Here is a 14,363-nt window from a genome sequence, read left to right as displayed (position 1 = left end):
AATGGCTGTTAATTTGGCCATTTTAGAATAATAATATATTTTTCTGTGACAAAATTTTGATGTACTGTACTGAGTTTCAAATGTATCCTTTTTAAAACTACATTTGTTTTTTTAAAAAAATTCTATGATTGGAAAAAAAAGGTGTTTGTAGTGTATCTACCCACATATCCAAATTATGTTTGTGCCTCCTAAGGCTGTGATTGCATAAGGATACTAATAAAATCTGACAACAAAAAAGAAATGGAAATAAAGTATCTGAATAAACTCCCTTAATAGCTTTATTGCTTGTTTTAACAGCTTTACTACCTACAATCTGTAATCCTCAGTGATTGTTCTCCCCTATCAGAGTGTATCAGAACATAACCAAGTCAGCTGTGTGGCCTATAGCCAATTTTATTCATATTTACTCATCAGCAGGGTTCAGTGCTAGGTAAATGTTCATAGAAACGTAACTACGGGATGCAGCCCTAAGTATACTTACTTCTAAGTAAATTCGTTATACTGAAAACAATAAAACCCATTCCCTGTAAATAATGTTAACAGAATAAATTATTTGTTGCCAACAATTTCTTTCATTTTAGTTCATTTTAATTAAAATAAAATTTAATATTATTTACATTGTTTATAGTTGTGATTCTCATTGCTTTAATGATAGTTTCATTCTGATGACATTGTTTTCCACTTTAAGCAATGCATTTTTGAATGGGAAGGCAGTATGCAATCAATCAATGTATAAATAAATAACAAGGTCTTTTCATTTCACTTGTGGATGAGGCGGCTGCATTAAATAGTGTGTAAACAAAAAACAAAACATATATTACTGAGAGTTCTTAGAATCATAGAATCATAGAATCATAGAATAGTAGAGTTGGAAGAGACCTCAAGGGCCATCTAGTCCAACCCCCCGCTAAGAAGCAGGAAATCGCATTCAAAGCACCCCCGACAGATGGCCATCCAGCCTCTGCTTAAAAGCCTCCAAAGAAGGAGCCTCCACCACAGTCCGGGGGAGAGAGTTCCACTGCCGAACAGCCCTCACAGTGAGGAAGTTCTTCCTGATGTTCAGGTGGAATCTCCTTTCCTGTAGTTTGAAGCCATTGTTCCGTGTCCTAGTCTGCAGGGCAGCCCATCAGTTTGACCATCAGTTTATTTAAAGAAGACGTAAATTGAGATTCATGAACAAATATGCATTTTGCTTTTTTAAATGTTTTATCTATGTGCATAACATGCATGTCATTCCTCTAGAAATGTTTGGGGATATTTGTCATTGCTTGCTGCATGAATCAGGAATGCTGGATACTAAATAGTAAGCCTATTGTACTACTTTAACTTATCCACTGTAAATAAAGTTATCAGACTGCATTATGCCACATGAATAATGATGCACATGGATGTTCAGTCATCCATATTGGTAAGGAAGATGAGTCTTCTCCTCTCCCACATAGAAGGAGGAGAATTACCCAGCATTAAAATAAACTGTGCCTTCACCTGCATGTTTAAAACTATTGATCAGAAATTGCAACAGTAACAACAATGAAAATAGAGCAAAGAACCGAAGTATTCATTCCAAGCATTCATCCATCAAAAGGCAAAACAAAACAAAAGAAGTATAAATGCAAACAATTTCGTAGGAAATACACAAAAATCCTTTTTAGAATTCCAGCATTTATCCTTGAATTATTTTAATGCACTTGCCTTTTTCATTAAATTATTTAATACATTTCAACATAATTCACACAAAAAATATGAAAAGCAGTAATGGGGGGAAAAAACAATTTAAAACATTCAGAATTACAATCTGATGCACACTTACTTGTGAGTAAATCCCACTAAACTAAATAGGAGTTACTCTTAAGAAAATACACACAGAACTAGGCTACATGAAATAAGTCTGTTCAAAAGTATCCTGTCAGCTAAGAAGCATAAAACAAGAACATGATAGCTAAAAATACTATCACTGAGCTTTTTAAAAACTGAATTTCATTTCTTTTTACAAAAAGGCAAAATAAATATCCCTTGCTGCTAGAGAAGGAAGAATGATTCTGCTGCCAACTGTTCCTTTAACTGTGCTAAGGCACAGATGAAACAATACTCAAATGTGAACATTTCTGTTCAATATATACACTTCTTAATACAGTAATTATCTATGTGCCTTTCATTGATTAAGAACTGGGAATATGGGGAGGACATGATCATCAAGGTGGTAACTCTGGTACACTTATCAATGTCTGCAAGGATGGCAATTATACTGTTAAATGTCCCAGCTATACTCTCACTGAAAAAGTGCGAGAGCAACAAAAAGATGTCAGTCACACCTTTCTATATCTCAAACACTATGAAATAAAGCATTCAGAATACTACGCCAAAACAGAGTGAAAACAGCCGCAAAATGCCCAACTCACCGAAAGAATGGATACAAGTATCAATAAGCTCATCTATGCTGGCTCCTTTGGCGAAGTGCCCCAAAGGCATTGTTGCGTTGAACTCTGTGGTTTCAGCGAGATCTGAATGGGAGCAACAGAGCTGCTTGAGCTCAACAGCTGCCTTTGGATCAGCGCTGCATCCTTGTGAAGCTTTCCTAAAGGAGAAAGAAAAACAACAGTCACATGTGAGAACATCGTTTCACAAGAGCCTCTGCAGCAGGTTAGGAAAAAGACATTTGACTATTTGGCTCACAGGAATTGGGCTATTTAAACATTCTCCTCCCACTTTGAAAAATGCATCAAAGGCTTCCCCCTTTTCCAGAAGACATTCCCTTCCACAAATGTACTCATTATGCCATCTGTTCCATGAGCCACATGTGGCTCTTGCAGCACACTGAGCTTTTCATTACTGTATAAGCCTCAGTAATTTTTATCCATCGCTTTTAAATCTCAAAGCACACTAAAAAAAAAAGCCAACCTGCAATATCTTACAATGATAAAACCAGGAAAGAACTCAAAGGTCTCTAGTTTAAGTCCCTGAAACCCCACTGCCACAACATCCCTGATGAGTGACCATCCAGGTTCTGCTTTAAAATCTCTAAATCAGTTTTCCTACTAAAATACCTCACACCATCAAGAACTTCTTCTAAACTGAATGCACTGATTTGGGTCCCACAGGTTCAAACCACAAGAATGGGTATTCAGCTCTGTTCACCCTAAGTAGGAGAGAGATGGTCTAGAGCAGGGCTTGTTGAACTATTTGGTGTGGAATATCAGCAGGGACTTTGTCTCCTGTGCCAACAGAATGATATTTATGAGGATTGTTGATAACTTGCCATCCACTGTCAATGGCTCATAAAATGACACCAGTTTATGGACCACCATCTTCAGTAACATGTGTCTAGATCACTGGTTTTTAAAGTGTGGATCACAGCCCCAAACAGGATTGCAAAATAATTGGTAACAGTAAAAGGTTTCTGAACACGGACTAGTGCAGTGGTTCTCAACCTTCCTAATGCGGTGACCCCTTAATACAGTTCCTCACATTGTGGTGACCCCCAACCATTAAATTATTTTTATTGCTACTTCATAACTGTAATTTTATGTACTTTTATGAATCATAATGTGAATATCTGATATGCGGGATGTATTTTCATTCACTGGACCAAATTTGGCACAAATACCTGATACAGCCAAATTTGAATAATGGTGGGGTTGGGGAGCATTGATTTTGTCGTTTGGGAGTTGTAGTTGCTAAAATTTATAGTTAACCTACAATCAAATAGCATTCTGAACTCCACCAATGATGGATTTGAACAAAAATTGGCACACAGAACTCCCATGACCAACAGAAAATACTGGAAGGATTTGGCAGGCATTGACCTTGAGTTTTGGAGTTGTAGTTTACATACATCTGGAGAACACTGTGGAATCAAATAATGATGGATCTGGACCAAACTTGGTACGGATACTCAATATGCCCAGATGTGAACACTAGTGGAGTTTGGGGAAAATAGACCTTGACATTTGGGAGTTGGAGTTGATGGGATTTCTTTGCCAAAGGGGTTCCTAAGACCATCAGAAATATGCTTTATCTGGTGGTCTTTGGCAACCCCTCTGACAGCCCCCCCGTGACCCCCCGGTTGAGAAACGCTGGTCTAGTGGCTGTTTCCAATATACAGTGTTTACAGCGAATTCTGCAGAAACTTCTTCAGATGTACTTCATAAAAAGGAAAATCAGTCTATTTAAAGCCTTGAAAATGCTGATTTATTTATTTTAGATACCTATATACCCAGGGTTGCATAAATATTTCTTGGATGGAAAATGTTCACAAAATAAATTCTTGGGTGGAAGTGGGGTCACGAATGAAAAAAGTTTAAGAAGCCCTAGCCTAGATGATACAAGATAACATCATATAATGCAATTCTTAATTCTGTCTTATATCTACAAGCAGCAGGTGTCAGGAAAAGCAATTATGGGTGAGCCAAGACAGTCTAGGTCATGCATAGGTAGTTAAGGGATTTTACCAAGATATATGAAGGGATTCAGTAGTGAGATCTCAGCCACTCCACAATCCTGCAGTCATGACAACCAAGGCCGCAAGGAAAAGGCAAAAAATGTACACTGTGATACAGTCCAGAGGTCAAGCATCCAAACACATCTAATTAGGAAGTGCATAAAAGCCCAGAAGAATGAACAGTTAAAAACAACAGAAAGTTCCAGCTGCTGCTGTGGGATTTATAGCCACAATAACCTTGGGACACCAGGTCCCTGATTGTTCAGCTTTTTTGTTTGAGATGTTGAGTCCTCCACCAATGTTCCTTAACATGACAATGTTCCACGAATTATAAGGGTGTTACCTCAGTGTCTCCTAACTCCAATTCAAGGGGTGTACCCTGCTGAATTTCCTCATCAGTAGCATTGGCCATTAGCTGCTTATACTTGGGTAGGAGAGAACATTCTATACCTGACATTTCTGCATCTGATTTTTTGGTGAGTTATGAAAAACATGTACTATTTCAAGACGTTTCAAAGCAATGGTTCTTAACAAACATACATACCAAATATGGTCATCAGATCTCAAAGCATGGCTCTAAGCTTTGAGACCTAGACCCTCTTTTCTGTTTCTTAAGGTAAGGAAAAGGAATCTCAAGGCAAAAAAAACCCTAGGGGTGTGTGTGTGTGTTCCTCGTTTGTTAGACTTGATGGTTTTTGATTAATGACATATCATATTCTTAATTAATTGGATCACTTTGTATAACATAACAAAGTATTATCTGTAGGTTGTCTTTGGGTCCTGAAAACTCAGGACCTGGGATAGTCCCGACAGCAGGTCTTCTGACAAAGGGCTGTTGGTAGCTCATAAGTGGTGCATTTGTATGGGAGCCAAGCTGGTTCAAGAAAGATGATCCATCCTTATTTCCCCACCAGCCTGGTGTGTTGATATGAAATTTCTTGGTGTGGAATGGCAGGATGCCCAAAGAAAACTAGGACACTTGCTTCAAAAATTTAATGACACCTATGGTCATCATGGAAGTCTAATGGGGAAGCAGTAACTGTTTTAGTATGGGTTACAGAAGCTGCTACTTGGTGCTCAGTCTTGTTATTTAGACAGTGAACCAACACATCAATGCATAACACAAAAATATCTGCCCTATAAAATGAAAACTTTTCAAGAAAATTAATACCCTGCTACTAAACAGATCCAGAAAGCAAAATGCACTGGTTATTCATGTATAACCCTGAGAATTGTGGTCTACGTGAGCACATTTGGCTTCTAGCTACCGTTCCTATTCTGAAGGGAAACGAGCAGCTCTTGAAACCCTATAGCTCTTTCAATGGCTAACTGCTCAAATATACCTTTGATTTTATTTTAAAGAAAATAATTTTTGGGACAGATAAATAAGCAGGGACCTGAAGAGATACTATAAATCATTAGCTGCTAATGGCTATTCCTTTCCAAACACCTTATCCCTCTGCTATGTCTTCCCCCAGCCACACATCACAAATGGTTCAAACAGTGTTGAAATGCTTAGGAGTACAGAGGGGAGTAGTAGTAACACTCTTTTCTGCTTTGGTCAGACTTCACTTGGAGAACTAGACTCACATTGGATTTTTTAACTACTACATCACACTGTTTAATCACCAATTACACCAGTGTGGGAGGGATGGAGGTGACTCCCTTGTCCCCACATTTTTTTTGTGGGGGGGGGGGTTACAGCCAACAGGGAGTTTTCAAGTGCAGCTCTCTTTTCCTGACCACTCCTCAAGTATGGTACTGTACTCAGATGCATCCTGGTTCCTGTCACCCACCCAACCACTAAACTATGCCTTCAATACAAGACTGTTCTTTCTTTGCTAGGTGCTTAATTGCAGGTAGAACTTGCTTTAGCATTGTTCCACATCTAAGTAGTTGCTGAAAGAAAAGAACTATGCCCAAGAGCTCCCTGGCTGTAATTCCATACCAGTGGTAAAATACTCCAGGAAATAATGCCCGGCTGTTCACTGGAGGGAAGGATATTAGAGGCAAAGCTGTCATGAGGAGACAGGAAAGCTTGGAAAAGATCATGATGCTGGGGAAAATGGAAGGAAAAAGGAAGAGAGGCCGACCAAGGGCGGATGGATGGACGGTATCCTTGAAGTGACTGGCTTGACCTTGAAGGAACTGGGGGCGGCGACAGCTAACGGAGCTCTGGCGTGGACTGGTCCATGAGGTCACGAAGAGTCAGAGACGACTAAATGACTGAGCAGCAGCAGGTAAAATACTATATAAAAGGTTTTTTTAAAGCCTCCTAGCACAACATAATTTAGGGACATACACAGGTGTGGCAATAATTGTAAACTGATTATATCACCAATAAGAAAATGGAAGTATTCTAGTCGAAACTAACTCTATATAATTTCTGGTATAGGCATTAAAATATGCTTTCCTTTCTAGAAGTGTTTTGATAGATATGTTTAAAATAATTACATGCACAAAATTCAGTTCCTGTATTTTATCTTTTTTTGTATGCTTAAATAGGCAAGGAAAGTCATTAAGTTAAAAATAGATTTGAATGTACAAAACTACCTGGTGAGCAAATGAATCTCTGAAAACTTGAGTTCACCAAGTGCAAGCTTAGCCTGCAGGCCATAGTTTCCTTGAGAAGTATACTTCACTTTTCTTCAAATGAATGGCTTGAGGAAACTATTGCAATGGGGTCAAAACACTGTCCCTCCCTAAGAAGCATTCAGAAAGCACCCATGGATGGTAGCTTCTAAATTTTTAAAGATGCAGATCACCACATATTCTGAATACAGAGGCCATCTCATTCCATGGGTTCACAATCCACAGTTTCAACTGACCATGAGTTATTGTGGCCCATACCTAAAATGGGAATGGCATGAACAAATGTCATCACCATTTAAAAATACATCCATCTGGGGGGATCAAAAAACTGAACCCCCTTGAATCCAAAGGATCCACTGTACTTACTAAGCTTGTGCTTTCTTCTATCTGAATTTCAGGGACCCACTATTTTGTCTTCACGGGCAGCTGTCCAAATTGCCATTTTTTGTCCGCAGCCAGAAAATGCACCTAAATCTGGCCCATTGGCAGCAATGGGGGGGGGGGCTCCCAGGCTCCCCTTACTGTCATTTTTAGGGCTATCAGGATGAAAATGGCCACACTTGGAGAACAACAGCAACTTCTTTCAAAGCTTTTCAATTTCTTGTTCTCACAACATACTGGAAGAGGCCAGCAGTCCACCATCCACAAACACGCAAGCAGCATGTTCACTTATTAGAAAAACACTGCTGTATGATCCACTGGGGGGGGGGGGGGGGAATTCAAAATGTATTGTGGGAAATCTGGCCATGTTTAGGGGAAAAAAACAATGTCTTTGGAGCATATTATATTATTTTAAGTCTTAGAGGTTCAAAGCAGGCCATGAGCTTCGCAGATTCCAAAAGGCAAGGCGGCGACAGCCCCATAAAAGGGCAATAGAGGGGCTCGGAGACAAGGGGAGAAGGATGACTTTAGGTCAGGCAGGCAGGCAACTGACAACTGGAGAAGATGGGGACTGGGGCTGCTGGATGTGGCCAAACTATTATTATTCAATGAAATTACGAAGGCAGAGAGACTGAAAAGGATAGGATTGGTAGAGGAAGACTGGTAGAAATTGGGTTGGTGGTGTTTTTTGCTGGTACAATTCTTTTTAATAGTATTAACAACAATAATCTTTTATATCCTGATGGAGGTTGGAGTTAGAGAGAGACTATGTGTGCTGTTGGCTTGGGAAAGCTTCCACAAAAGCTCAATAGCTTTATTTATTATTATTATTATTATTATTATTATTATTATTATTATTATTATTATTATTAAAGGTAAAGGTAAAGGTTTCCCCTGACGTTAAGTCCAGTCATGTCTGACTCTGCGGGTTGGTGCTCATCTCCATTTCTAAGCCGAAGAGCTGGCGTTGTCCATAGACACCTCCAAGGTCATGTGGCCAGCATGACTGCATGGAGCACCGTTACCTTCCCGCCGGAGCGGTACCTATTGATCTATTCACATTGGCATGTTTTCAAACTGCTAGGTTGGCAGAAGCTGGAGCTAACAGCGGCCGCTTACGCCGCTCCCGGGGTTTGAACCTGGGACCTTTCGGTCTCCAGCTCAGTGCTTTAACACACTTCGCCACTGGGGCTCCTTATTATTATTATTATTATTATTATTATTATTATTTAGGTGGCAACAGCCAACTTAATATTATTAAATGAAATTAAGAAGGCAGAGATCACAGAGATAAATATAAACAACAGAGAACTTGAGATGAGATTGCAAAGGAAAAAAATTATTAGGTATTGGTGGTAAGTTTAGGTAGGTAGGTGGGTGGGAAGTTTATTTTTGAATGAGGCTTTGCTGTTTGCAGAGTCAGACATGACTGCTGTTTGGAATTCCTATAATTATTAATAACAATAATCTTTTAAAAATACTTTCTGAAAGAGAGGAGGGAAGAGTAAAAACAGACGATGATAAAGGCTTTAGTAAAGGCTAAAGGGTGACTCAAAGTTCAGAGCCAGTTTAAAAGAAAAGCACACCCATCCACAAGTCCCCAAATGCACCCACTCACCCACATTTTCCAGTTCCCAGTCCCACTAAATAAAGAATCAAGAAAATAAAGGAAAATCAAAAAGATTCAATGGTAGAAGCCAAGCCAAAAGCTAAAGCTGAGAGTGAGCGGCAAGGCAATCAGACTGAAGCACCTCTCTCTAGAGTAGTGGTTCTCAACCTGTGGGTCCCAAGATGTTTTGGCCTTCAACTTCCAGAAATCCTAACAGCTGGTAAACTGGCTGGGATTTCTGGGAGTTGTAGGCCAAAAACACCTGGGGACCCACAGGTTGAGAACCACTGCTCTAGAGCCAGGACACAACTGAGTAATGGAGGCGTTCGTCTCATTAAATAGACATAGCTTGCATAAGACACATCACGGCTTTCTTCTATTCTGGTTGGCCCAAGAGGCAGGACTCCGCGCGCCTTGTGATCCATAACAGAACAGAAGGTACCAGCAGTGACATGGTCCATCTCGGTCGAAAAAACATGGCGGCAGAGCCCTTGCTGTTACAGGTGTCCAAGCAAGCCAAAGGTAAACAGCCCAAATGAATCTGAATTTTTGCCTATTTATTGTAAGCCGCCTGGATTCTCCTCGGATGAGAAAGGAGGGGTAAAAATGCTGCAAATTAATAAATAAATCTGCACAAGCCTAGTACTTACTACTCAAACAAATACTTTAAAAAAAACACAGAAAACTCAGCCTGTGTTACAGTAAACACATTCATTCTTAAAAGCCTCTGCCCTCTGAGGGATAGTATGTATAGGCAATCCCAGGGTTATGAACAAGAAATGCTCTATCAGTTTATAAGTTGAATATACGAGGGTTATTCAGAAAGTTCATTGCATTTTGGAATTAAAAATAAACAAAGTATAGGAGAAAACATTTACCATATTCAGTGGAAAGCCAGACCCAAATACTAGTTCTCAACATAGTCCGCATTGAAATCTAGGCAGTTATCATAGCAATAAAAGTGTTTGAAAAGCCCTCCCCCCCCCCCTCAACATTTCCGCCTGGCTTGTGTCCTGAACCAGGCTGGCTTCCCTTCCCTCAGCTGTCATGTGCTGCGCTCAGCTTTCCGCTAATCACTCTTTTGTTTTGCAAATGCTTGCAAGGAAGGTTTTTTGGGACAGGAAATGTGTGCTTCTTGCAAAAACTTAGAAGAGCACCTTCCTTGCAAGCATCTGAAAAACAAAAGAGCAATCCAGGAAGATCCGTGCGGAAAACTGAGCGCAGCACTTGACAGCTGAGGAAAAGGAAGCCAGCCTGGTTCAGGACGCAAGCCAGACGGAAATGTTGAAGGGGGGGGGGCTTTTCAAACACTTTTATTGCTATAATAACTGCCTAGATTTCAATGGGGACTATGGTGAGAACTAGCATTTGGGTCTGGCTTTCAACTGAATATGGTAAATGTTTTCTCCTATACTTTGTTTATTTTTAATTCCAAAACGTAATGAACTTTCTGGATAGCCCTCGTATATGTAAGTCGGAACACATACACTTTTATGTGTAACTCCAGCCAAAACATATTTTTTTTTAGTTTTGGATAGCATAAGGAAGGGTTAACATCCCTGTGACCTTTGTTTTGCTGTCTGTCCTGCTGTTCGGAAGATTTCACCTCACTTCTGACCCTATGACATTTGGATTTTGAAAATTTGAGATTGTTGTGGAATAAGGATTAGTGATAAAGCTTCAGTGAAGAAACCTTTCCCCATGATAATTCTTACAGGAGTGAATTTCCCTTCGGATGGGTAGGTTTCCTCTTACAGTAGAGTCTCACTAATCCAAGCTAAACGGGCCGGCAGAAGCTTGGATAAGCGAATATCTTGGATTATAAGGACTGATCAAGGAAAAGCCTATTAAACATCAAATTAGGTTATGATTTTACAAATTAAGCACCAAAACTTCATGTTATACAACAAATTTGACAGAAAAAGTAGTTCAATACGCAGTAATGTTATGTTGTAATTACTGTATATACGAATTTAGCACCAAAATATCACGATATGTTGGAAACATTGACTACAAAAATGGCTTGGATTATCCAGAGGCTTGGATAAGCGAGGCTTGGATTAGTGAGACTCTACTGTACTTGCTGTTGTCTCAGGGACAGGAAGTGAGATTAAATCTTTCTAATGAGGATACAGACAGCAGTAAAAAGCTCACTGTGTTTATAACCCCACACAATACTAACCAATAATAATAATAATAATAATAATAATAATAATAATAATAATAATAATAAAAAATTGCATAGAATTTTACTTTAAATGCAACTTGGACAGTTATTTATCTTAACATATAATTTATTTTTACCTGTGTATGTAAATGCTTAAACATTTTCAAATACTGCAAAAGACCCAACACATGCTGCTGGCTCAGTCTCATACCTGGGTCCACCTAGTGCTGCCATCCCCTGCATTTGTAACTAGGAGTCAAATGTAAGTCGGATGTTTGTAATTCAGGGATTACCTGTATTTGTAAACAAAACCTTTTCATATATGGCTAAATTAAAAGTAACATTTTGAAAGTGTGCTTGGATAAAAATGGACAAATATTTTTGTTGAATTTTAAGAACTGAGTTGAATGCCTTCCAGTTCAGCCCACTTAAATAAATCTTTGAATCCTGTGCTAGGGATTCTCATGTCTGTTGCTGTTCTTTTGAATAAAAGTAATTATGGAAGAACTGAGTAGATTGCACATGCACCAAGGGTAAGGGGTGGGTAGGTCTTATGCTTTGTTTTTTTACCCACTGAAGATTGGATTGCCACAGCTATTTATTTCCCAGACAAAGTGGAGAAAAGGGGACAACATTTCACTCCTGTACGATACTAATCAGCACATAATGATTAAGAAAGATTCCATATCTGGCTCCCTTCTCCATTATAACCAGGGGAAATAAAGATGGGTTTTTTAAATATATATATATAATTTTATTTTGTTATGCAGATAAATTATAATAATTACTATTACTTTATATATATATATATACAAACATATCTGTATTCAATCTTATAAATTTGTTGATTCCTGCTTTCCTATCCTTTACATTTCTATACAGTACTTATCTACCACTTATACATACCAATTTTCCCTTTCCCTCTTCGCTTCTCCCCTTGGGAACAGTTATCCTCTGTCCTTTATATTATTTGTTTGATCATGGAAATTATCTGCTTCAATTCCTTACATTTTCATATATTTTTCATATTAAAATACAAAATTTTAGTGATAGTGATGTCAATAACGATGAATTTCTATATCATTTCTTCAATGCCTTCCACAGCACACCTACAGGATGCCAGCCATAATTTAGACTTAGAAGCACTTCCTTCCCCACTTCTGCTCCTTGTCCAAATCCAGACAAATGTTGCTTAATATTAACTCAGGTCCATTCTTGCTGAGATTTAGACAAGAGCAGTACCTCCCTTGTGGGGTTTCCATGACCGAGCAGGGATATCAACCCAGTGCTCGAAACTTTACACCACTCTGGCTCTCCCTTCAGCCAAGACTGAAGACTTATTAGGATGGCCTATATCCAGCGACTGATAAATCTAGATGGATTGCATGGTGTTTTGGAGGATTATATAGCAAACAAATTAAATCCCCTGGTCATTCTGTAGTACACAGATGATTCAAAAGGCTGCCATAATTATTATTTTCTGCTTCATTTGACTTCCTGGCATACACCTGAGCTGAGGGCAAAGAAGCAATTTGGGAGATACAGATGGAAATCTCAGAACAAATGTAATTGAATAAAGGATCTTGTTATTAAGTCTACTCTAGATGGACATGGCAATCAAGAAGCTATTTTTCTCCTACTGTTCTATTCTCTTGAAATCATCCAGTTGAGTGTTTTCAGTTGCCCGTGGACTTTGAAAATGTGTCCCTGAAGTGATATGGCAAGACCATCCATGGCACATCCACTAGGCACATTGCAGGCAAGACGTCATTTAATTTTAGTTATTAAAATATTTATATCCCACCCCATAACATGGTGTTCAGAGCAACGCACACGGAAATCACCCTTTACCTTTTTTTAACCATTTAGGGTAATTATGTATTTGTTATGTTTTTCTTGGCATTGAATGTTTGCCAGCTTTTGTTGTAAACTGCCCTTCCGGGAGATAGGGTTGGATAAATAAAGTTTTGCTGTTGTTGTTATGGAGTAATATAAATACTTTCTAAAGATTAAGATTTGAAAAATTAAAAACAAGGCATCTTAAAACCAGTTATAATAAGTGAAAACAATTAAAAACTATAAACCAATTCCGATCAAATCAATTAGGCTTCAAAAAGCAGGCATCTAAAGGGTGGATAATCCATAACAACAGAGAATGCCCTTTCCTACCTCTTTCCACAGCATATTGTCCCACTGGCAAATAACAAAGGAGGGCTCTCTGAAAAGACCTTAATCTTCAGTGCAAAGCAGACAGGGAGGTGCACTAACCCCTAAATAAAGGTATCTTGCCATGTATAACTCTATTGGATTAGTCTCTGAAACTCGTACAAGTCATGCCACGGTCACATCTAGGCTGGACTATTGCAACGCCCTGTATGTTGGGCTTCCGATGTCCACGACCCGGAAGCTCCGTATTGTTCAAAATGCGGCAGCCAGGCTACTCACAAGAACACCCATGAAATGCCACATAACACCAGTGCTGCAGCATCTGCATTGGCTTCCAACTGATTACCGTGGTCTATATAAGATGCTAGTCCTGACTTTTAAAACTCTTTACGGCCAGGGCCCATCGTATCTTAGGGACCGTCTCTTCTTCTCCCATCATCGGAGGTCGCAACGACCATCCCAACGAGACTTACTCTATGTACCGGGTCCTAGAGAAGTGCACTTGGAGAGGACCAGGCGCCGAGCTTTTTCTGTTTCTGCCCCTGCCTTATGGAATGCCTTGCCGCCCTATATGAGAGCCATGCGTGAGTTGGGGCCTTTTACCCTCGCACTCAAGACCTGGCTCTTTACTAGAGCTTTTAATCTATTTTAATATTTTTAATCAATATTTGTATGTATGTATTTTTATCCTTTTTTATCTTGTAAATCGCCTAGAGCATCGTGGATGGAGGGCGATTAATAAGTAATTAAATGATGATGATGATGATGATGATGAAGTAATCTAGAACACTATCTGGCCCTATCTTGCCAGGTAAATCTCAACTTGTTGGGTGTAAGATATTAATAAGATGTTTAATACAATTTGGCCATACATTTAATAATAATAATAATAATCTTTATTTTTATCCCACGCTATTTCCCCGAGATAGGCTCTTGCTCCCTGTGGCTGATCACACCTAGCAAGAAAGGAACAACTCATGAGGTTTAGAATATGGTCAGTTTTTGTGGGA

General features: G+C 39.1%; 1 protein-coding gene across 2 annotated transcripts in view; it reads right to left on the bottom strand.

The window, feature by feature from the left end:
- Window positions 1-14,363, bottom strand: part of rasgrp1 (RAS guanyl releasing protein 1) — a 72,755-nt gene that overhangs the window by 55,728 nt on the left and 2,664 nt on the right. Inside the window, exons 1-2 of one of the 2 annotated variants that reach the window (XM_062968204.1) lie at window positions 2,674-2,788; window positions 2,400-2,575 (exon numbers count right to left, since the gene is read on the bottom strand). In XM_062968204.1, coding sequence (XP_062824274.1) covers window positions 2,400-2,469 — 70 coding nt within the window. In that variant the 5' untranslated portion in view covers window positions 2,470-2,575; window positions 2,674-2,788. Of the gene's footprint in view, window positions 1-2,399; window positions 2,576-2,673; window positions 2,789-14,363 lie in introns of those variants that run through there. The other variant, XM_003214495.4, reaches the window with a different exon arrangement.

This window comes from Anolis carolinensis, chromosome 1, assembly GCF_035594765.1.
Source record: "Anolis carolinensis isolate JA03-04 chromosome 1, rAnoCar3.1.pri, whole genome shotgun sequence".
In the NCBI taxonomy this organism is placed as follows: domain Eukaryota; kingdom Metazoa; phylum Chordata; class Lepidosauria; order Squamata; family Dactyloidae; genus Anolis; species Anolis carolinensis.
The sequence above is the reverse complement of the archived record's forward strand: the minus strand, read 5'-3'. Positions and strand labels throughout refer to the sequence as shown.